This window comes from Cheilinus undulatus, linkage group 11 (genome assembly GCF_018320785.1).
Source record: "Cheilinus undulatus linkage group 11, ASM1832078v1, whole genome shotgun sequence".
NCBI classification, from domain to species: Eukaryota; Metazoa; Chordata; class Actinopteri; order Labriformes; family Labridae; genus Cheilinus; species Cheilinus undulatus.
The window spans coordinates 21,726,997-21,750,748 of NC_054875.1; the positions used below are offsets into that span (position 1 = coordinate 21,726,997).

At 38.0% G+C, this 23,752-nt stretch overlaps 2 protein-coding genes across 2 annotated transcripts; both read right to left on the minus strand.

Moving 5' to 3' along the window:
• Window positions 1-3,840: 3,840 nt before the first annotated feature.
• tmem201 (transmembrane protein 201) lies at window positions 3,841-20,432 on the minus strand. The gene is made up of 11 exons (XM_041799090.1): window positions 20,235-20,432; window positions 19,545-19,665; window positions 19,229-19,423; window positions 18,461-18,640; window positions 17,742-18,106; window positions 17,442-17,642; window positions 11,893-12,113; window positions 8,672-8,734; window positions 8,341-8,583; window positions 8,058-8,186; window positions 3,841-7,655 (listed from the first exon to the last, which is right to left on the minus strand). Exons 1-11 carry the CDS (start codon window positions 20,342-20,344, stop codon window positions 7,558-7,560), a joined length of 1,926 nt encoding a protein of 641 aa, XP_041655024.1. The 5' UTR covers window positions 20,345-20,432; the 3' UTR covers window positions 3,841-7,557.
• Window positions 20,433-21,464: 1,032 nt separating this feature from the next.
• foxl2l (forkhead box L2-like) lies at window positions 21,465-22,756 on the minus strand. Its single transcript, XM_041799769.1, has one exon. The coding sequence runs from the start codon at window positions 22,689-22,691 to the stop codon at window positions 21,921-21,923; it is 771 nt and encodes a 256-aa protein (XP_041655703.1). The 5' UTR covers window positions 22,692-22,756; the 3' UTR covers window positions 21,465-21,920.
• Between the last annotated feature and the right edge of the window lie 996 nt (window positions 22,757-23,752).

A 23,752-nucleotide genomic window follows, 5' to 3' on the forward strand; every position in this document is an offset into this window, starting at 1 on the left:
TTTCAAGTCGATAGAAAGCAATTTAGCGATGATATTAGTAGTTTTGATCCGTTTTAGATTGTTATAATTGAAAATAAATCTTATGCCAATTCTGCATTCCCTTGGTTATTTCCTACATTAACATTCATTTCTTTAATGCATTTTTGGCTACGCTACTAATTCAGATTTTCCTCTGAAAAGACGACGTAGCTATCAAGCAACTTGTAGTTTTTGGCTTTGGAACTGCAGTAAACTGAATATCTTTTTTAGATAGTGTTGGTCAAAGTCTCAAATCTTGTGAGTGAAAGTAACTCAATGTAAGTGAAAGCGGTTGTAAAAAAAATCATGTCCTCTTTTAAAAAAACCCTCAAATAACAGGTACTTCAAGCATGTTGAGAACAAAATCAGACTGCAGTTTTACAAGTAAAATGCCTTTGAGAAAATTAATCTGAGTATTTCAGATTATGAATGAATGTGTTGATTTCAGAATCACTGTTTCTGGTGCAGTTACAGGTCTCAAAACGTTTTCTACTGTATAAACCTCAAATACTGTTGAATTAAATTATCACTGTTATCTATACAGTACAGCAACTCCTATTTTCACAATAGGTTCTTGTGAAGTAACTTTGAGAAGCTGGACAGTTGGTCAGAGAAAAAGTAGATCAGGCTATTAACAGGTTTTATCGGCAATACTTTGTAAGCATAATGAAAATATAGCAGATACTTCTTTTTTTGACTGTCACGTTTCAAAAATTCAAAAGTGTAACAGCTTTGACCCAGAATAGACCAGAAGGAACTGTTTTTTAATTCTGGTAAGTCTTTTTGAGGTTAGGTATATTTCTGGGTACAGCTGTTTCTTGGTAATGCAGTTTCAGTCAGGCAATTCCAGTCTTTAGTAACTTGAGTTTTCTTGGTCTGCATTCATGCAATAAAGAAACTGAATTTTAAGATCTTGTTACCAAAATACATGTACAGTATGACAATAAGATAGTTCTCCAAATAATCCAAATGATAGAATGAATAAATTCACTGAAGGAGGTAAATCCAGTATTAGGGAATATCTATCTACAGATAAATATTATTACATTTTATATTGTATAACTTAACTGAAACTTACTTGTTGTCAAATCCACCTTCCTTATTTCACATTTTCATACAGTACCCAGACGGTCATTTCACTTTTGTGGCATTTTGCTTTGAGTGACACCACTACTCTGGAGGTGATAAACCACAGCACTACTACTGTGGAAAGGGGAAATGAAGGATCCTGCATATACAGCATGACACTTCAACTACATCTGTCAGGTTTTTCATGTACTATGTACTTATTTCTTAGGCTTGCTATGCTGCACTGGGCCAAAACACTGCATTCAAATAAAAGCATTGTTTTAATTATTCTGTTTGTCAGGATGGTTTGTAGCTGTCGGTCCTTCGTGTCTACTATGTGTCTTGGTGGTCTTAACCTCTGAAAACTGGTTTCCTGTTGAATGCTATCTTAAAAGATACCTCCATGCATGCATGTGAACAGGCAGACTCAGTTCATCTATTTTGAAAAACTCAACATGTGTTTGTGACTTCAGTGAAGACCAGCTGGTAAAAACAGGAAGTGATTGTGCAGAAGAGAAACTTTTGGCCAGAGCTGCAGACTTAAAGTTGAAAACCTGTTTCCCACAGTTCACCCATAAATAATCAGTCACGCACCATCTACAACAAAACCATGTCAGTAAATGAAAAGGAGTTTAGGCTTATGCTCGTTTCTTCCTTTTACAAAATGTACAACTACTTTTGACTCAAAATACTTCAACTCTGTATAGATCACGCTGGCCCAGTTTAGTTTACACATGACTGAAAATTAATGTGGTGATACTGTCATTAATGTTCTCAGTGACAGAAAGGACAGAAAGCAACAGTCATCTAGAATATTCCATTAAGTCTAACAAAAATTGAAAAGGTATTTACAAGTTGTTTGTGTGACTGTCAGATGTGTGACCTGTTTTCAGGTTTACCCACAGCTCTGTGGGGGGACCAAAAAGCGGGGTCTTGACTTCCTGATTAAGCATTTTGCTAGCCCTACCAACCAAAGGAAAACAAGGTCTAAAAAGCTGTTCGTGCTGTTCGTGGTTCTGATGAAGTTTGGATGAAAAAAATGTAATCAAATCAACCTTGGTCAAAAATATTCGGTTAAAACTACAAAAAATAGACCGATGAAATAAATGCAAGGATGTAAAAAAAACATTAAAAAGATGAAGAGACGCAATTGCAGAGGTCACATTGAATATTTAAAAGAACGTGAATCCTCATAATGACTACTGATCTGGTCCCTAGTTAGTTTTAACCTGACATGCCAGACAGTGTTTCACATATCCATGGCATGGGATATGCTTCACATCCATCTGGGTAACAGCCCATGCACGGTGTTTGGAAGGGGTAGAAATTTTCAAAAAATCTCAGGGTGATTGGTAGTGGTGCTAAAAATAACCATTTTCATGATGCATCATGATGCAGATATGGAGGATTCTGTATCGATGCATAAGCAGCTCAAAGTCGATTTAGACGAATGCAGTTTGTGTATTTTCCACCTACAGCTGCATCTACAGTAAATACTTAAATAATGTACTTCCCTTCCAGACAGGGCTGCTGTCAGTGCATTTCCATGGTAGTCTGTTTTAAATGGCGCAGCTTTTCCTGTCTTAGTAGTGTCTTGTAGTAATAACACGTGATGCTACTCAACAAATCAGTACCTTGACTTAAGTTAGAATCATTATGAAATTATCATGAGGAAAGCAAAACAAGTTGATGGAAAGTGGTGCTGCTGGGTCCATTGCATCACCTAAAATCCCACAGAACGGCAAAGTGTGACCCACCCGACCCTGCCTTTGATCTGCTACCTGAGTACCCTGAATTCTTACACAACCAGATGGATGGAAGCAGAAGGATGTCAAGCAGAGTCAAAATGGCTGAGTTTCCCCAAGTGCATAAATCAAAGTTACTGTAGATGTTATTGTTGCTTCGATAACCATTATTTCATTAATAGTAGTGTAGTAATTCATAATTCTGAATCCCTGTATTAAGGTCACACATGGGGGAATTAAAGCTAAATTAATTAAAAAGGTGCTCTTGCAGAGGTAGAGCAAGATAACAGGTTGAGCGGGCAAATCTGCCATAGTCACTTCATTTTACATTGAAGAAAATCATGAAAAATAAGACTGTGTAAATTTATGGCAAACACCCCAGACTTTCATTGCTTCAATACGATTTAAAGGTGCAGTGTGTAAAACTGAATATCAACATCTAGAAGTGGGTTCTAGATTGCATTTCTCTGCTGGAAACTGTGGCAACCAGTTTAATTTAATGTGTATCTGTAATGTGAATACAATACAATACACTAACTTTATCCTTTTTTCCCCTCTATGTTACCATGGAAACGTAAAAATCCAAAATGGCGGCATCCATGGAGGGGACCTTCCCTATGTATGAATTAAAGGTTTATTCTGAGTTGGCTATTTTGAAAAAAAAAAAAACATTTTTGAATTTAGATGACTAAACACTTATTTAGATAGACCGTATTAGAAATGTTTTGCTTTATTTTACCAAGTTTGTTCACCTAAATGCTACTAGGCTAAATATTACACACCGCACCTTTAAGATGTTAATCAAGGCTGGCATGTGAGCAAAAGGATGACAACTTACAGATTGTGGAGCCATCCAGCAGTTTGTAAGGAGGACTGGGCAATAACCTGAAGGTGGGAAGCTGCAGAGGGTGAGCTGCAGTTTGCTGCTGGTGCCAAAAGGAGGTACTCAAGAGAGGATGCTTTAACATGGACAGAACATAGGCTTTAATTATTGACACATTACAATAAATTAGAAAAATACTTTATTGAAAAAGATGTTTGAATCCAGATGAAACAAGCAAAAGTTTCAGATCAAACAGTTTACAGACAGGTGTTTTCACTGAAGAAAACATTGTAGATAACAACACATCACACCATAAGTGAAATATTCAAGAAAACATAAATCCTTTCTCCTACAAGGACTCAAAATGGGCAGACTCTTGATTTGGCAGGTCAATGTGAAGTCCAGAGTAGAAGCAAAACATACCTTTAAAAAATAATAATTTTCTTCCACTGAAACATAAGATTTGTTTAAGTGTGGCTGAAAAGTTATATTAGATTCAAAATTACACAAAGAAAAAATGCAAAGGCGTGTTTGCTTTCACCACTATGTATGTTGAGGGTTAAAGATACATTTCTCAAACCAAACTTAATCAAAAGTTTGTCATACATTGATGTTTTGAATCATTTATCATCATTTAAAGACAATATAGATATTCATTTTTCAGTAGCATGTTGTACTTCTCTCAAGAACTTCATTTTTTGATCATTTTCATGATTTCATTAAATGTGTTTCAAAATAAGAACTAACAGAAAATTGCTTTTGACATTTCGACAAAAAAAGTCAGCATCAAGGGCGAGAAAACAATGCTCACCAAGAAGTGATTCAAAGATAAAAACAAATAGTTCCTAAAACAATCAAGTGCATGGCCATCCACCAAAGTGGAAAAATAAACATCCAAAAATCTGACAACATGAAAAAGAGTCACCTGAAAACAATTCACACACATTTTAAACATGCAGATTTCATTTTTTAACTCAAGTTATCAACATATACAAAAAATCTGTGCTTTTCATTTCTACTGAAAATATTACAAAATCAAAATATTCAACATGGACATGCAAACACAGTCAAACTGAAATATAATAGAACAGAAAAAGTGCAAAATGATAAGGATGTACAATTTATAATCCAGTCAGGATTAGTTCAAAGTTCAGCAAGGCGAAAAAATGTCCCTCTGATTCTGTGCCTTTATCATTCAATCATTATGCACATCCAAACAAAATTTCTTTATATATTATGGATCAATACATTTATTAGAAAAAAAGACATTTATCATTATTTGTTTGTCTAATGATAGTTTTCAATCTATTATTAGACAGTTCCCACATCTAGACAAATTCAGTAGCACATGTCAGTTTTCTCTGAAACTTAACTCTTCATTACTTAATCTGTTTTTAAACCTCTATAAAGAAATTCTGGTTTGTGATCATCTGGTACTGTACATGTGTAATTTGTGTTTTTGACAAAAAAACAAAACAAAAAAATTGACATGAATCACCTACTGAGATTCCTTGCTGATGAAATAATGTCAATTTCTGTTCTGACACCAACCCTGTAGCCGCAGCTCCACAAATTGAAAATAACTGTTTAGTACATTGTTTTTCCCCAAGGCTGGCCACACAATATACGATTTTCACATCGTTCAAGTGCACACTAGGAGACTGGACCAGCAGTAAAAATATCTTGTGGACACCACACACTTGAGGATTATTTGGATAAATAATCACCACTACCCCCACCGCCTGGTTCATCAAAGGAGGTAAAATCAGGCCTAACATTGGGCGTAAAATCATGCAGTGTGGCCAGCCTCCTAGTCTTGTTTAATTTTCTAGTTCACTCGGACTTCTGAATGTGTGGGTTTGGACCTAAAAGTTATTTTCAGTGAGTCCTGTGAGCAAAGGAAAAAAGTGACAGTAATCCAAGATATATGGAAGCCTTGAGTGGACACGCATCAATTTATTTGATTTTATTCCATTTTGCCTTGACAAAAAGTAAATTTAGATTGTTTTCTCATGGTGTAAACCCATTTATCTAGTTATCTCTAGTCATTAGATAACAAAGTTAGTTTTCCATGATAATGTGTTAAAGGGTACATGTCATACCCTTGCCTACTTTTTATACAGTCTTCTGTGGTCTATTAGCAAAGGACTGCACTGACATACTTCATTTTGTAAGTCTATAGATAGAATTGATAACCAAATACAAAACAAAAATAAAAAGTGAGTCTTTCCATCGGTTCCCCGCCATTTATCATGATCTCTAGTAAGGTTGTACTGGGCTCTATTTCCCTATTTGGCTTAATGGCCATTTAGATTGCATAAAATGGACTAGTCTAAGGAGGATACAACACTTAGAAAAACAGTCAAATTTACCCCAGGGTCATTGTGTCAGCAGGTATGATGTGCGCCCAATATGCTGTGTAGAGCTTGGCTATTATTAGCAGCTAGCTCTTCAACGCTCTGTCCCCTTTTCAGATTATATTACCGGAACAGATTGTGCTTAGAAGGTTGAGTAGTTACATGAATATAACTTTTAACAGCCCACATACAACTTTATTTCCATTTTTGTAGTTAAAAAAAAAAAACAAGAAAATGGAAATACAGTACTGCTCCTGTGACATGCTAACCGCTAAGCTTCTCATATGACATCTAGTGAAGAGTCAGGGGAAAGCTTACAAGAAGGCAGCGGCTATTAATAGAAGCTACAGTGGCTACCGGTGATGGGAGACTTCATAACAGCTTTTTTCAAAGAACATTTGAGCAGGAATTCAGCCACGTGTTTATAAAAAAATGATAGGTAATTGGTTAAACTGACTCATAAATCTTGCGTTGGCTAATTAATTTGATTTTTCAAACTGAATCATTTGACTGTCCACATCCCTAATCTTGAGAAAACAACCAACACTTACATGGAAAATGGAATAAAAATTAAATGTATGCATATAATGTACTCATAGGGTTTTTGTAACAGTGGGCTTTTTTAAAATCATGCTTAATTTGTCTTGATTGTTAAGTTGTCAGAAATTGGGGTCAAAATTTCTCATGAAGGAGGTGGTGATAAGCTGGGAAGATAGACAAGTTGAGAACTGCTGAGTTAGAGGCATTAAAATTAATTTCAGTCATTTACGCCAAAAACTCCACACAGGAGCTTCAATATTGCACTTGGCCTGAGGAGTTTTGAACAACTGTGAACAAAATATCAAGGAAAACAACAGGCTGTGAGATAGAGATCTGTTTAAGTGTACAATTGTGATATGAAACACTTTAATATGAAACCAAAATATAAAAAAGTTGTTAGTGTGTAAAAAGTTAAACCAAACATTCTCAGCTGAATCAACAAAGAACTACATGGGGAAACCCAGTGTTTTCAATGATTACAATACAAAGACAAATATGTACGTTCACAAAAATTCCAAAATATCCTAATACAGCACAGTGTAGCACGATGCTTCATTTACAGCTTTTTGGCTTTTAAAAATCAACAAATGTAGTGCGAAGTAGTAACACACCCATTACAATCAGTGTAACTAGGTAAGACAAGACCCAATGTAGGGACAGGCTCGGCAAAACAGTGCATTTGGGTCGCACGTTTCAGGAGCAGCATTGGAAAGAAAAAGGCCACATCACAAAAGCCAAACTATTAAGTGTCAAAAATAACAAAAATGAACATCTGCACAGCATTCTGTAACTTCGATAGGAGTTTTGTTGGTGGCCACTTCACTCACTTAAACATTCTTGTCTTTCAGCTGACATCTGTATTAACAGAGCCTTTCCACCAGAATATTTTCCTGATAAGAGTTATTGACTGACCTCCAGGTCCACAGACACTTCAAGGCCGTCAGGAACCAGAGGCTGGGTAACCCTTTAAGGGCCAAAAGAGAACCACAGCAGACCCACCGATGATTCATCTCCAGTTGTTGTACATGTAGAGGCTGGCAAAGACCAGGTTGACTGTCACACTAGAAAACATAAGCCCAGGCCAGATGAAACGCCTCAGGAAACCTGGAGTTAGTGACAGAGAAAGCAAAATTAATTTCAGGAACATAACCTTTTAAGCAATATCATCTGAAGGTCCTAAATCTTTTGACATACATTGGAGACCTGGAATTGAACTGGTAGCTGTGTCATATGTACTATTAGTAGAATTCAGGTAAAGTATCAGGGCTTATGTTGGCCAGCTGACTCCTCCACAAAGATTTAAGGGAAAAAATGTTTTCGTTCTACATTTCAGCACATGTACATGCACATTACTTTATAAAATCTGCATTCAACTGTGTTTTTATAGGGACAAGACCCCACTGTGACACCCAGTCAGACAGCAGGACAGAAACTAAAACTACTGGTTCTGGATGAATACTCAGCACTGTATTTCTGTACCTGCAGTGCTTATACCACTCTACTCACCTTTCTCATTGGTGCAGCTCTCTGGTGTTTCTGTCGTAGTGCCAACCCCACATACAGAGGACTCTGAGGAGCTGTCTTGCTTCACTTGTTCTTCCACTACAGTTCTGACCCATAACATTGAAGTCATATCTGTAAAAGCAAAGAAACCCAAACACGGGGGATTTGGGGCATAAGTACATTTTGCCATCTAGTGGTAGGTTCCTTAAAGGTACTGGAGTCTAAAGCTATGAGTATTGGTGCTCTACTTTAAAGCTTCATATGAGCTGTGGTTAAATGTGGTTACCATTTTGTCTTTGGAAGTTTGGAGAGGAAGGTGGAGGGGATAGTGGAGGGGACATCCGTGAGGGTTCTGGCTCAGCGGAGAAAAGCCTGAGACTTTGACCGCTGATGTTGAGGCGAGCTGGGCAGATGAGGGGTCGTCGTTGTCTGGCAGAACTCGAACTGGAAGTCACAGACCCAGCTACAGAAGGTGGAGGAGAGGGGCCCGGTGATGATGGGCGACTCCCTGACTTCAGTGAGAAGTAATCTGTACCAACAAAGCAACTAGAAATTTACAGACTGGTTTTATTTGACAGGGTTGAGTGGATATCACAAAACCAGGGGGGCTCATGTACCTGATGGCGGGGAGTCTTGGCATGCTGATGTTGGTCTGCTTCCACTAAACAGGTAACCAGAATCTGAAAAATAACATTAATACAAAAGTTGAAACCATTAAACAATAAAAAGGCTTTCATTTAACCCACAAAGTTATTAACTTTATGGTGGCATGTTTATGTTAAAAATTCCATGTACAGGTGATGGATGGTTTATTGTTTTAAGTTCAGATATTCTGCCACCTTGTGGCAAAAAAATAGGAGTGCATTATGAGACACCTAAAGTTTTGATTACTCCAAAGGATCTGCTGTTGATGTTTTGTCATTATGTTATGTTGATTTCTCTCAGATATATGTATTATACATACAGTCGTATATTTCTTACAGAAAGGGGACTGGACAACCTATGCAAGTAAGAAAGTACTCCAATGCTAAATTGAAATTAATATTCTTCAACAAATGTCATCATGCAATACAGTAACAGTCATGAATGTGATGAGCCTGTGATGACTTTGGACAATGTGGATTAAATTAATTTATGATTCATGCAAAAGTTCAATATTAGATATAGAAACTATTTCTTCATTAGGGTTTATGCTGGCCAATATATAAGAGGAGACTGTAATCCTGTAATACCTGATGTAATTTGAATCTAGAATAAACACAGTATACTTGCTACTTGATTTGACCCATTCCTCCTCATAAGCAAGAGCATCTTGTAATCATTTAAATACAAATTTTAACATGCAGTATGGAAACTAGAATTATAAGAATTTGTTTATCAGCTAGATGCAGTAACTACATCTGTATTAGCATTAACAGCATGTGAAACAAACAAAAATACTGTGTTTTCACAGACATAGATATACATATTTTTCAAACCATGATTAGAGGATCAGACACATAAAAAACAATGTATTAGAGCCAACATAAAGGGATGAAAAATAATGAAAATCTGTAATTTTGAGGAAACCAATCCAAAGTTTTAGGAATAAAAATGATCATTTTAGATTATAATCTCGTATGTTTACAAGAACTAAAACTCAGAATTTCAGAGTATAACGAGCCAAAAGTTTACAGGAAGAAAATTGAAATTTCCAAGTTTACAAAGTTTTACATTCTGACACTAGAAAATCAAGAATTTTTTTTATTTTTCTTTTAAGTTCAAAAGAGTGTAAAGTAAAAAATTACAAGAAACCAAGCTGAAAAAAAGTGGTTGGATTTTATTTTTTAATTTATTTTTAAGTTTTGCTTCACATACATTTAAAACCTTTGAATAAGAAAACCAAAACCTTTTTTTCTCAGAAATTTAAGACTTAAAATGTAGATTTTTTTATTCTTTTTTTTTTAACTTGAGCATGAACAGATCCTCTTCATATTTTTTTCTAGAGTGGTCCTAATACACGGTCATGACAAAAGATAGTTTATACATAGATCTATTTTCAACAACAAGTGTTATGAAGCCTATTATGTTGGGATTTTGTGAATAAAAACAATTATAATTGATATTTAATTTTTCTAAGTAGGTCAGGGGGGATTCTTAGCTTTTCTTAGATAGGAGTAGCGGGGGTCCTAATGGAAAATGGTTGGGAACCACTGTCTTTGAGTGCACTCACACTAGGGTCAGCTGCCCTGTATTGTGCTGAAGCACAATTGTCTGTGCTCAGGCCTAGTTAGACTTGTAGCAGTGAGAGAGCAGGCCAGCAGGGAACTTTGAAAGAAGGACAAGCCATCATGTTGTAATATGACAGATGCTGTTTAAGACCCGTACTCTCATATTATTCAAATTACTGCGACTGAGTAGTTTTTTTGAGGAATTGAATTCTGAAAAGAGTAATTTTGCTCTAAGTTAAAAAGCTAGCTTTCTGTCAATGACATGATATGGCCATTTGTTTGGCTTTGACTACACAGTAGCAGATAACAAAAGGATGATTCCACATTTCAACAACAGCGATTACATTTCACTTTATTATAAAGGTGTGACTTTAGTTGGGGTGGGAGAAAAAAAAATCGATACATCATAGTATCGTGATATATTGTATCGTCTCATCCACCAAGTATCGATTTTTTTCAAATTAATTGCTAATATGACCTGAAGTCTGTAAAAATGGAAAAGAAAAGCAATTGTTTGTACAATTTTTGGTCTAGTGAGGTCGGCAGATGTGACGGTCCTAGAGCAGGAGAAAGTTCGTACAACAAACATGGCAGCGCCAGGGGAAGGATATTAGGAATGCAAGCAAGGCCTAAACAACATGGACATGACACATGGGGTTTGCAGGAAGTGTTACAAGGAAATAAAACAAAGTGGAATACGACAAACATGAGGGCAAGACTAATGCCAAATCAGTTAAACAGTTAAGAAAATGGTATAGATCGCAATATATGGTATCACAATACTTACTGTATTGCAAAATGTTTAAAATCACAATAGTATCGAATTGTGACCCAAGCATCGCGGTAATATCGTATCGTGGGGCCAATAGTGATTCCCACCCCTAAACTTTAGCTGAACAACCTGGTAGAGGATCCATATTCCCATGTTAGTGCCAATAAAGAAAGATCTTACTTCATTGTTTAACTTCTCTGTAGCTTCTCAGTGCTAAGTGCTTTAAGTAATTGTTAAATTAAATACTTTTTTATTTTTTCTTCGGCAGATTTATAGAACAGTTATTTCACTTCTACTCAGGTAAATTTTAACCAAATTAACTGTACGCTTACTTGAGTACAATAGTCTTGTACTTATTTCAACTTCTTACAAATACACGTAGGCTACATGAAAGTGAATTTACTCACTCTGGCTTAATTACAGTTGTTTTGTCAAGATTTACTGTATGTTCTCTAGCACTGTCATTGTTTGAAATGATCATTAAAGAGGAACAGTTGTGGTGATTGTATGTCCTTTCCATGCAAGGCACTTGAGCTTGTGTGCATGCCAAAAAAACACCACTCCCATCTGTGCCTGGACCTAGAAGATGCACAGAATGGAGCACTCGCACTACCCAAGCAAACAGGATTGTTGGGCTCATTGTGTTCGGGTATGGTGCAGATAGCCAAGTAAGTGCACTGAATTTTCACACCACATCCTGTGAGGGTATTAACCCATGAAGTTGAAAATAAAACACGTTGCATCTAGAAATTTCAATTAAATTTGGAAATGACACTTAAGTCCATCATTTAGGTCCTTTGAGAGAAAGCAAACAACACTTTTCTGCCAACCTTACCCAGATTAATTTGAATGTTACCTGTCCTGTTGAGGGAGCGTATGGTGCCCAGGCAGAGGGCTCTGTTGAGGCGGCCGGGCAGAGAGGAGGGGGAGGCCTTGCGCTCACGTGGAGTCTGTTGTTGTCGGTTGAGGAGCATGGAGATGTTGGGGGGCGGGCTGGGGATGAAGGAGTCTGCCTGACCATTAGAGAACAAAGGAGGCTGGCCGGACAGGGGAACTGCAGAGCTGCCGGGAAGATATCTGCAACACAAGAGAAATGGAACTGTCTACAACCTGAAATTGACATTACAAAATTACGACTATGAAGACAAATTATTACACTTCACTGCAACAGGATATTACAAGAAGCAGAAAACTGTCACTATAAGGACAGTGATTTCCTTTTGTGACTGTATTCTTCAAAAAGGTAGACTATAAATACATCAGCTGTATTAAAGCAAATAGATATTTTTTTCACATTAGTATTTAAATAGTCTTTTTCCATGAGTCAAACAAGTGTCTGATGCCCAGTTTAACCAGGCCAGTGAGTGCTTGCTAACAGTTGCTCAACAAGGCTGCCATTGAAAGGTTGCTGCATCTGTCACACAACATGCAGCAGCTGAGGGTTACCATCTCACTTTCTAAAACAAACACACCGGCACAAACATGCTAAGTGTCACCGTAGTTTCTCTTCAGCAGCAACTCTGTCTCTCTAGAAAAACAGGCAGCTGACTTAAAAGCCCTGTGTACTGAAGGAATAAAGCATTGTAAAGAAACCATTTTGGAAAAGGACAGGAGTCAGTTTGTATTATTAAAATGACAGAGAGAAGACATGTCCTTTAACAAGCAGTTTATTTCATTCCATGTACAGCAAACACTCCTACAAATTGCTAAAAAATTGGCCCCTTACATCACAAGCAAGGCACCAAGTTCAGCATCAAAAACACAGTATATGGTAGTGGGTATGTTGCAGGAAACATCAGCGTGGACGGAACTCATATCACAGCTGCATAACACTTCAATTAAAGTGATTAATACTTTACTAGCTTATAAATACCGTGGCTTGGAATATATTGCATACTCATAAAAAAATGATTGGCAAAGCAGCCTTTCATTTGTTCTCAAAGTTTGGAGTTATCAAGTGTTTCTGCAACACACACATCACATTATCTTTCAGGTATGACACCATCACATTTCTTAGCTACATACTGAAATCCACTCTAATCCAGTAAAACAGCAGTAAAAAAGCTTCAAACATTCATGACTTCCTTGTTTAAAAGGTAGTTCTACAGCCATCAGTGTTGATAGGTTTATGGCAATGGTATAAGCTGTCATTTAATTTGGCTGCGTAAATGTTTGTGAGTAGTGCTTTAAGAGCAAAAAACTTTGAATGACTAAAGGTCAACCATCATACAGCTAATCAGGTAGATACAGTAATCCTCTAAAAACCACAGATAAAGCCACACACTAGATATGTCACATATATCAGAGCAAGACAAACATGAAAATGTTTTAGCACAACACAGAATAAAAAAAACCTTTGCTCCAGGACGCAAATTAAGATGCACTTTACAATAAAAACACAAGGTTTAAATACATCATTACTGAAACACTACAAGCTCCTGACTCTTAAAGAGTAAGCTTCTGTGCGGTTCCATCAAAATTAAATTAAGTCACAAAGACCTTTTTTCTATTAGCTATGCTCAATTCAACAACCATGTTTAGTATATGTGTGTCAAAGGTTATAGATGCCAATTGTCATTTAAATAGTCAAAGAAGTGACTCAGAAGCCCTGTTTATATCTATTAGTTAGAAATGCTGAGGATGATCTGATCACAAGAGGCGGCTCCAAGCAGGTTTGTGAATGCACCCAGGTACACAGAGATCTGAAAGCATTCAGAAATGGCCTTCAACGCATTTCTCCACATTCTTTGTTAGTGATTGAGTCTTGGTGCATGCTGAAGGAATGCCTGGTCCAAGAGGCATTAATTCTTTATAGCATGTTTTTCAATTTTGCACCTCTTCCTCTAAGGCAGGTCACACCCTTCAGGGTAACTGGACTGATTCTGATTCTCCCAATTCCCCTCTTCCAACCAAAGTCAGCAAAGGCCAGACAACCTGATGGTTCTAAAGATTATTTTGCCAAACTTCAATGTGGTGTGAGATGTGTAAGCCCTCCATGATCTTCTCAGAAGATGACTAGGGTTAATCTGGCACACCAAATAGACCGTTTCATATATTCATTGCATGTGACATATTTCATATTCATCTGGGAAACTTCCCATACAAAGCTCTTGGGAAGGGTAGGGCTTTTCCTAAAGTTCTCTTAAGGTGATTTTGTCTGTCACATTCATTACGGCCCAACCAGAGCGACAGGTTTATGACAAGTGGAGCTTGTTGGTGGGTAAAACTAATGCTGAGAGGTTGGGAGAGGAGTCAAAACATCTCTTCCACCACAAAAGCTTTCAGTACTTTTATTTGTTCTTTATTCAATAAAGAGATGACCAGTTCAGATAAAAAATGCAGCTATTCTATAACTATATCTGAGCTAATTTCTACACTAGTGGCGGCCATTGCTACAGGCTTCTAGTAAAACAAAAACCTGCCTGCAGCTACTGCCTGATTCCACTGAAATCACTGGTCAGATGTGCCACACACAAAGCATAAAGTTAGATGGACATCAGGAATGGAGGAATAACTTAACATTGGCAACAACACAAGTGTTTATGCAAACACACCACAACTAAGCTGACTAGGACAGGAATAGGACTGAAAGAGAAACTGCAATGGATGTACCAGGTTGCCAACACCTGGCCACAATTACCTTTTTTTAATGCTAAAGAGGCACGATATCTTTTGTTCAGATTAGAGAGTCTCAGTGTGTGCTGTGCTGTGTTGGTCATTTCTTGCACACCATACAAAACAACAACAACAAAACTGTTCAAAGTGTCCTCATTTGTGATGGTGTGAGGGGTCTTTTACATTGTAAAATCGGTTGAGATCTTCTTGTGTGTTCCAGGTTTTTTTAGCACCTAGTAGAAAATCTCCCCTCTGCTGTAAGAGTGGAGAATTCAAAGCAAAAAGGATGGATCTGCAGAGGCGCCTACTCCCTCTCAGCTGTGCAGTAACTTGCTTCGAGAAATACACCTGTGATCAGATCACCTATAGCAGACATTTCATTTAGTGTGAACAGGGCAAAGCAATGCTGCTTAAGCATAATTAAAACTTTGTAATGTTATTTTTATACATGCAGATATTAAACTTTAAAAGCAGTCTTTACAACATTAGATATGTAGGTTTTTCCCCTTGCAACGTTAAATGTCTAAATATTTGACACTTAAGTTGCTAATACTGAAATTAGGAGCTTCATAGTTTCATCTACAGGACTTCTCTTGATGCAAGACTAACACCACTGTTACCATAACCTACCCAACATCTAAAATCCATAAACACATTCTACATCTATAGATTCCCAGTACCCCTAAACCTTACTGTCACTGAAATTCACCCTTTTCCCAATAAGTTCAGACACAATAAAATAAATTCCACAACCAAAACATCCAGGTGAAATTGGAAATGTTAGTGCATGCAACTCTTTCATTCGGAGAGTTAAACAAATCATCATATTAAAGACTGGGGGAATGAAATTAAGTGTTACATCTGGAGACCCGGGGGGAGCCAGGAGTGTGGTGAGGAAAGTGAATCCCATAGCTACAAGCAATGTGGTGGTTTTCATTTTCTATTTGAATGATAACTTTCTATAAATAGAAAAATGTTTCAGATAGTTTCAGATTTGTTTAGTTTGACATCTCACCGCAATCTGTTAAATTGTTTAAATAAAAGAAAACTTAGCTACATGTTCTTAACTATCAGCTGTGAATGTCCAACGTTTTTAATAGTGTCGGCTTGTAGTGGCTCATTTAGCCTGCATGTCTATAGTCTGCTTTCCCCCCTGTAGAATCTGTAATGTTGTTTTAAAATAGCCCTATCGGCTTCTTATTTCTGTATTTCAAGGAAGTATCACACCGAAGACAGGCAGACAATGTAAATAAAAAAGTCCCGACACAGGCAACAGCTGCAGACCTGAAAAGTACCCTATAAAAAAAGACGAAGAAAGGCGAGTCAGATCGGTCTCTCTTCTGCTGTTGTCAGGAGTCCCACCCCTTCTTGACTTTGATTGGCTAGTGAGGGAGAAGCAACACTGAATAGCTCAGCGCTGTTCCAAAGATTCAACAGTCTTCAACCGAGAGCGATTTGAGCGCAGCGACAAATACAGCTGATGCTGAGAGCACCTGTTCCATCCAGGACACCGAGCGCTCAGAACACTGGACTATATTGGTTTAGACCTAAAAACAAGAGTCACTTTGGCCCTTATGTCTGAAATATACCCTACTCTTTCAACTACATTACACTCATTAATGCTTAAAAGTTCTTCATTAAAAGTAGGCATATTTAGCTTTTCACTTTTGCTCTTCAACATCCTTGCCTGTTCACTTATGGCTACAATAGAGCTACCAGAAGCTACAATTTACATACGATAACCCCAGGTAGACTCATATAGGCAATGCCAACACCTGCTAGACAGTCATCAGGCAGCACAAGTTTCTGAACTAGCAGACTAATAAAAACTGCGGTAAGGAAGGTAAAGAAGGCAAAAAAAGGATATGTTTTTCTTATTGGCAAACATTATCAAAAGACAGTATACAAAGAGACTGATACTTGATATGGAATAAAAGGATACAAATCATTCATGTATGGCACTTATCCCTCACAAGCAAGTGTTAAAAATCCGTACGCCTTCTGTTAACTAATGAGCGTTTTTCGGAAATCTGTTAAGCAGCACTGGAGGGAGATTTGTGATTTAGGAGCCCCGTCCTGAAAATGCCCCAAAGCGACTTCAAAAATTAGTATTTCATGCCATAAGCAGACACACAAACTTGGTAATAAGTAAATACATTCAAATGCTAAAGATACCAAGTGCAGTGAAAAGTTAAGTACCAACTGGGTACTTGAGTGTTAAACTACATTATTCTAAACTACCACAAAGGGTCAGTCACACATTAGTTAGGGTTAATAAGGAATACGCAATGTATTAGACATCAGTTAAAAGAGGTTTACATTTGCAAAACTAGTGGCACAATATCAAACAGAACACAGTATGTAACATAAACTGCTTAGTTTCTTTCACTTGTTTGGAAAAATTTCCTATTTGTTGGCATGACTCATGAAAGATTTACCAAGATCAAAATTCTCATTCCCCACAACACATTCAGCAAATATAGACCATGTGCATGTCGTCTTGACGGGGAGATTTTGATGTATTTCAGCAAGTAACATGAGTTTTGAGTTACACTTGTGGGTCACAGACTCAATTGTGTGCTTCAGGTTTACCATTCAGACATCATAACCTCACAGTCTTTAAATAAACTATAGTACCATGGGACATCATATGTAATAACAATCATATAACCATGTATAGATTCATGTGACTTGACCGGGTTCTAATGGAAATAAACATCTGAAGGAAAGAATTGTCAACAAAATCCATGGTTTAAAACACATTTTGAACTCTACTTCTCAATTTCTGACCTTCGATATCTGGCTCTTCTTGGACCCAGTGGTTTGCGAGTTGCCACGGCGGCAGCAAAGCTGACAAGGCAACAGAGGGAGATGATACTAAGCTTTGCCGTGTCCATCCAGCTTAAGGTACCAGTCACGTAGCTTTCAGCCATGTAGAGGAGCAGAATGAGGAACCACAGGACTGAGGCAGCAGAATCAATTCTCCTCAACCTGAAAACATAGCAACACATTAACTTCCCAAGCTTGTTTCTGCACACATTCAAAGTTTTGTTAGTTGACCATCATCACCTGGAGTTGGTGACTGCTTACCTCACAGGTCCAGCTAAGAAGATAGCAGTGAGACAAGTCAACAGGCCAACAGAGACAACAGCCAGCTGGTTATCTCGTCCATGCTGCCATACTAGTTTGCCACTTTCCATGGCTTTGTCCGGGAGAAGATCCACCACACTCTGCCACACAGGAACACTTTCACTGGTTTCATTAACTGTACTGGACTTGTTAGAGGGTTTAGGTTTAGGAGGAATGACCCCTCCACTTAATGTCTGTGGGGTTGCAGTTGAAGAGGCCTGGTCTGGCGATGCATAAAGAGATGTAGCGAGAAGAAATGCACAAATCAGGAAGGCGAGGGCCCGCAGCAGAATGACCCCAAGGGGAGAAGATGCAGAATAGGAGCTCTGTAGGAGAGACAGCATGGTTCCTATTATTATATAAAGTTATTTCAGAATAAACTAAAAAAATACCTTGGCTAAATAAAGACAGGCGCTTTCAAGCTTTAAGATTTGAATAAGTGGTAACCATTTTACTTTTGAGGACTGAAAAAATACATTTTTTATTTAAGAGTTTGGAAACCATAGCACTCCATCTATCACTGAATTGTTAGGTATCCATAACACACACACACACACACACACAATGCTAGCTACAGTGCATAGTTACCCACCATGCTTAACTTTCAATTTAACTCTATTCTGATTATTTTCACAGTTTATCATCAGATACTGCCATTGTGGACTTGCTATAAAACGGACCTTTATGAAGCCGTTGTCTGCATCTCGAGTGCGCCTCAGCTGATGGTTTAGGAGCACCGTGCGAAGTTGTCGGTTCTGATATTTGATGTAATACTCCACAGCTGTCTGACAAGGCCGGCACAACTTATATGTCTGCTCCAGATGGTGCTTATAGGCATCAATTTCCTCATCGTAGTTCTCCTACAGCATAAAAAAGGTAGATAAAGCATTAAGTGTTTCAAACTGGGAGAGCGGAGCTAGACTAACTGCAGCAGATTTGTCTAAAGAAACTTCGACAGTGGTTATAATGGACAAAGACAAAATGCATCATGTTTTATACTGGCTGAACAGCGTTCCTCCTCATTTAGACATAAATGTGATTGAAAAGGTACATGCTGGATTTAAATGACAACTCAGATCAAGGCTTCAAGTAATGAGCTATGAGCCAGTTCTTAGACTCAGTACTTTCACGTGAACAGCCAGACTCCATTGGAGACAACGTCTTTTTTTCTCAATTTTTTTTTTAAATTGACAATAACAAATAGCTAACAAATAAAGAGCACACTAGGGTTCTAAAGACTGCCTCCTATTACTGAACTGAGGAAAATGGCCTGGATTCTTAAAAAGTGCTGAAATCAAAACAAGCGAGGCAACTTAGCCATTGGCATAGATGGAAATGCAAGCAAGATCAGGGTTTGCTGTACCAAACCATGCCAAACTAATCCACACCGCTTGGTGGAAACAGACTTTAATAGGAAAGTTTAATAGGAAAGAGGACATTGTACATACCTCATCTCTTGGTATAAATGATGCCAACTGCTTGATCTTTACTGTCTGGTTGTTATTGCACTTCCTGCATAGCAGCATCTGACAATTAACCCACTGCTGTGTCTGAGCTGTGACAGCTGAGGGAAGGCTTCCACATACTCCATGGTTCAGGTGCTCATTGTGCTGAGCGGGGATAGGTTTATTGTAATCCCCATTCTGAAAACAATAAATCATGTTCAGTTTGCATGCTAATATTCATCTTGCAACACATAAAAAATTAGATTTGTCCAAAAAGGTAAACTAACGTGGTAAAAGAGCACAGATGTGCTTCACTTACACTCTGGAAGCCATTGTACTGGTCACAGTTGGGACAGTCCCAGCAGTTCCTGTTGCCATAAGGCACCACTGTATTCTCGTTGCAAAACCAGCAGTTTACCTTAGCATGTACCGGCTTCTTTCTGTAAATAAAATACTGATTGTTTATTCGTAAGACTTGATAATAGAACACCGACAATAGAAAACTGTTGTCAAGTGCAAGTAGGTAAGAGATCTGTTTCCCCCACTGAAACCACGTGGGTTATATAGGTGATTCCTATGTTATCGTCAGCTCACCTTCATGTCATATTGAGTTAATAGGGATCAATTGCGTGCTTAAGTTATGTCAGCGTGGTAGCAATAAAGCTCGTGCTTGTATCATCGATAAAAATGTATCTACATGTGACTTCAGATGGGTAAAACACAAGAAATACAGTCTAATAGCAGCAACAGAAGTCCCAAAATAAAGTTAGCGAACACCTTCGCTGGTGAAGTAAAGGTTAGCAATGGGGCTAAGCTAGCGGTGTGTGTATCCAACAACCGTGGGGGGAAAGAATAATATCTGCGAAAGTCTTTGGCAAAGTTATATATCAAACATACACAACACAACTGAACTATCTTTACATGTTGCAAAACTGTTTTTTTGTACTTGTACTCCTGATAACGTAGTGAAGACAAAAACAAATGCGTCTGTGCAAAACCTCGAAGTTACCTGGTTGCAATTTTGTAGATAAGCGTTCCTCCGGTGGCGAATGCTGTTACTCCGATCCCAGTGTACACTATTTCAGGATATACCAGCAGGAGCTGGTTAAACATCTCCATGTCTGGTGAAATAACAAACAGCTAAGCTACAAATACACAAAATGTGTGTAATGCAGCGCTACCGCGAAAACGGCGAGAAGATGCACGCGGCAAACGATTGCCTTTTGTAAACGCCCATGCGAAGGAAACGGAAATACGTCAGGGGCTGGCCGCATTCCGACATGTTTCGGTCAATCTTTATTTTGGTACGTACAATAAAAGAAAAAGAAAAGTGCAACATTGGTATTTGAATCGTTAACCTATTATCATAAATGTATTGTTTTTTAACTTTATTTTTTGTGAACTAATAAATTAACCAAACTATTTCACATGACTCTTGAGCAGCGCGTAGTGATGTAAATGTGGAGCACGAAAGTGTTGGAACGCTGGAGGGGGAAATCGCTGCCGGAGGTTCCCTAGAAAAAACAACGTAGCTGACATTATATACCACGTATACCACCATATAGGACTAGTTAATTGTGATGCATTAATCCCTTGAAATTATATTGAATTAAATGCATTTAAAGGATTGTTACCTTTTGAAAAATGCTTTTCAATGCTTTATAAATTACATCTATATTTCTACAATGTTAAATGCATTCATTTCATTTTTTCATGTGATTTTGTGTATGTACTCAAAATGTAATGTATTTGATATTATCACAGTATCACACATGATTATCAGAAACTCAACTTTTTTCTCTTTAAACAAGGCTTAAACTTTTATCTACAGATATGCATAGTCTGAAGTCTAAATTTAAAAAAAAAAAAAAAAAAAAAAAAAAAAATTATATATATATATATATATTATTTTTTTTTTTTTTTTTTTTTTGACCTGGACCAATATCTTAAATACGTAAACTAATAATGGCTATATAGTATGTACAAATAACAAGGTTTAACAATGACTGTATTTATGTTATAGTCATAACGCAATCTTTGATAATAGTTCATAGGTAAGCCTATCTGAAAGAAAAATGCATTAAAGACGTGTAGCCTACAGTAATTTCAATGTTTACAACCATAATAAATACAGTCAAACAACAGAGTTTGATGCAAAAATATCATTTTATTTTAACAAACATGATGTATTTTACATCGAGTAAACATTCAACATTGAATAAAAAAAACTGATCAGTGCTTCAACTGCATATAGCAACTTGATAGAATTGGATAAAGCCAAAGAAAAGAAATAAATAACACAGAAGCAAAATAAAGGTGTGTTAAAAATAAGGGGAAAAAATAAAAACCACAACTAAGACAAAAGTGTTAGGATAGAGGATATCCTCTGACAAAAGAGGCAGAAAAAATGCCTCAGATTTAAACAATGTGCTGTTCCAACTTGTTTAATGCCTTCTAAAGCGCATTATTCTTTTGTACAAACTAACGTTTAAATCCAGAGAAAGTAGAAAAAATACAACAGTAAGTCCATTTAACAATTTGACAGCATTCAATGAATAAACTGGCTCACATTTATCTTTCCAAAACAAAAGAATGACAGCAGAACTGAAATGGTAAAATAACCGAACTTTGAGTCTGAGAACAGGCTGTCTAAAATAGGCTTTAAGGCTAAGAACTCCTGCCTTACTTACTAGCCTTACAGGTCAAATGACTGAGCAAACGGTGCCTCTGGTTGTCTTACGTACTGCTGGTTGCATGCTACCGACACGGTGTTTCCCTCGGGGCTCATCGGCTGGGTGATGCCGCCATATGGACACACGTTGTGGGGGACCAGCACGGGCGGATGTCGGTGGTAAGGGCCGTATGGAGAGTGGTGGAAGTGATGTGATGTGCAGTATGAGGTCGTTGGAGACACACTGCGGGGATGCACAGGTGGATAGACAGAGGGCTGGGAGCCGGGTGAACAAAACCCCCAGGGGCCGCTCACGAATGGTTCCAGATAGAGAGTACTACACTCTACGGGATTCCCGGTGATGTAAGCCCCACTTTGTGGCCTGGGTCTCCGTACCCTTCTCCGCCGTCGGTAGTTCCCCTTCTCAAACATGTCCTCAAATGCGGGGTCCAGCATCCAAAAATTTCCCTTTTTTTCTCCTCCACGCTCTCTGGGAACTTTGACGAAGCACTCATTGAGAGAAAGATTATGTCTTATGCTGTTTTGCCAACCTTTTTTGTTCTTCTCATAATAGGGGAAGTTGGAGGTAATGAAATTGTATATTCCGCCCAGCGTTTGTCTGTTGTTCTCACCGTCCCTAATTGCCATGGCGATGAGAGCCACGTAGGAGTACGGTGGTTTCTCCTGCCGACTTGTCACCTCCTTCGCACCTTGGGACTCAGGAGGGGGCGAGTTAGAGCTGATATTCAAGAGCTGCACCCCCTGGTCTTTAGTTGAATCCAGAGGTGTATCCATGGCACTGGCTCAGGTATTATCCGCTTAAGCGTCCTCCTCGGGCAAAAAGGTGCGATCTGCCGCTAAGCAAGGCAGCGTCTGTGATTGTGTCCGCAGGTTCAAACGCTCCTCCCACAGGTGCAGTGCGTGAGCAGTCGTCGGCTTCTTTAGTCTCAGATTGTTTCTGCCACTGTATCAATGTCTTCACAGTCTGGTCAGGTTGACACAGGGGTCACAAGGCTGTGTTTTTAGTATTCCCACGTTTGATATAGAGGTTCAAAGTCTCGGTGCTTCGTGTTTTTGGGTGCTTTGTGATTGATGTTCAATGTTACTAAAACTTATAGAGGCCATGTACCATAGGTGCAAACTTTAAATCGTTTCATATTTAAATAATTCATTTATGTTCTCTTCAAAAGTTACTAAGATATTCGATGAACTGCTGTCCTTGAAGGAAAACAATAAATAAATACATAAAATAAAATGGCTAAAGTGTTTTAGTAATGACATGTTATATGTACATTAAAACGGCGGGCTATTTAATCTGTTATTTTTGATAACTTCACTATTTGAATTTAGAGCTTAGACATTTTGTTAACTTGGAGAACATGGGTTGGGTATTTCCAGCATCTTGCAGCTACAAGGAAGATAAGTTTGGAGGCTTGTATGTGTCTGGGCCCAGCATACCACCCACACACAGTGAAGCATGAAAAGCAAGCCTGTCTGTCCGCTGAGGATGGCAGATAATGATCACCTGCTCTCACCAGACAGTCTGTCTCCCCTGAGCTGATAGGGAAACACAGATCTCAAAAAGTGAGCAACCAGATGAAGGGCAGCAATGGCACACTCCATGGTAAGGGTTACACAGCCTCTGCTGGCTGTCACTTTAAAAATACTATTGGACTAACTTGATATATTTCTCTAACAATACAGTTTAGTTTCCATTGACATGACCTATTGTTCTTCAGTGACAAAACAACAACTAAAATGATTCAAAGGACATCAGCTGTTGTAATGTTCACCATGCAATGTAAAATACATGATTAGCAAGCTTAAAGATGGAAAAAATAGCAAAAAGACAAAAG

Coding starts and splice junctions, on each gene's coding strand:
- foxl2l (XM_041799769.1), bottom strand. CDS start 22,691: ATGGATACACCTCTGGATTCAACTAAAGACCAGGGGGTGCAGCTCTTG.
- tmem201 (XM_041799090.1), bottom strand. CDS start 20,344: ATGGAGATGTTTAACCAGCTCCTGCTGGTATATCCTGAAATAGTGTAC. Junction 12,114..17,441: donor AGAAGAGCCAGATATCGAAG/GTCAGAAATTGA, acceptor CTTGTGTTGCAG/ATATCTTCCCGGCAGCTCTG. Junction 8,735..11,892: donor ACGCTCCCTCAACAGGACAG/GTAACATTCAAA, acceptor GTTATTTTTCAG/ATTCTGGTTACCTGTTTAGT.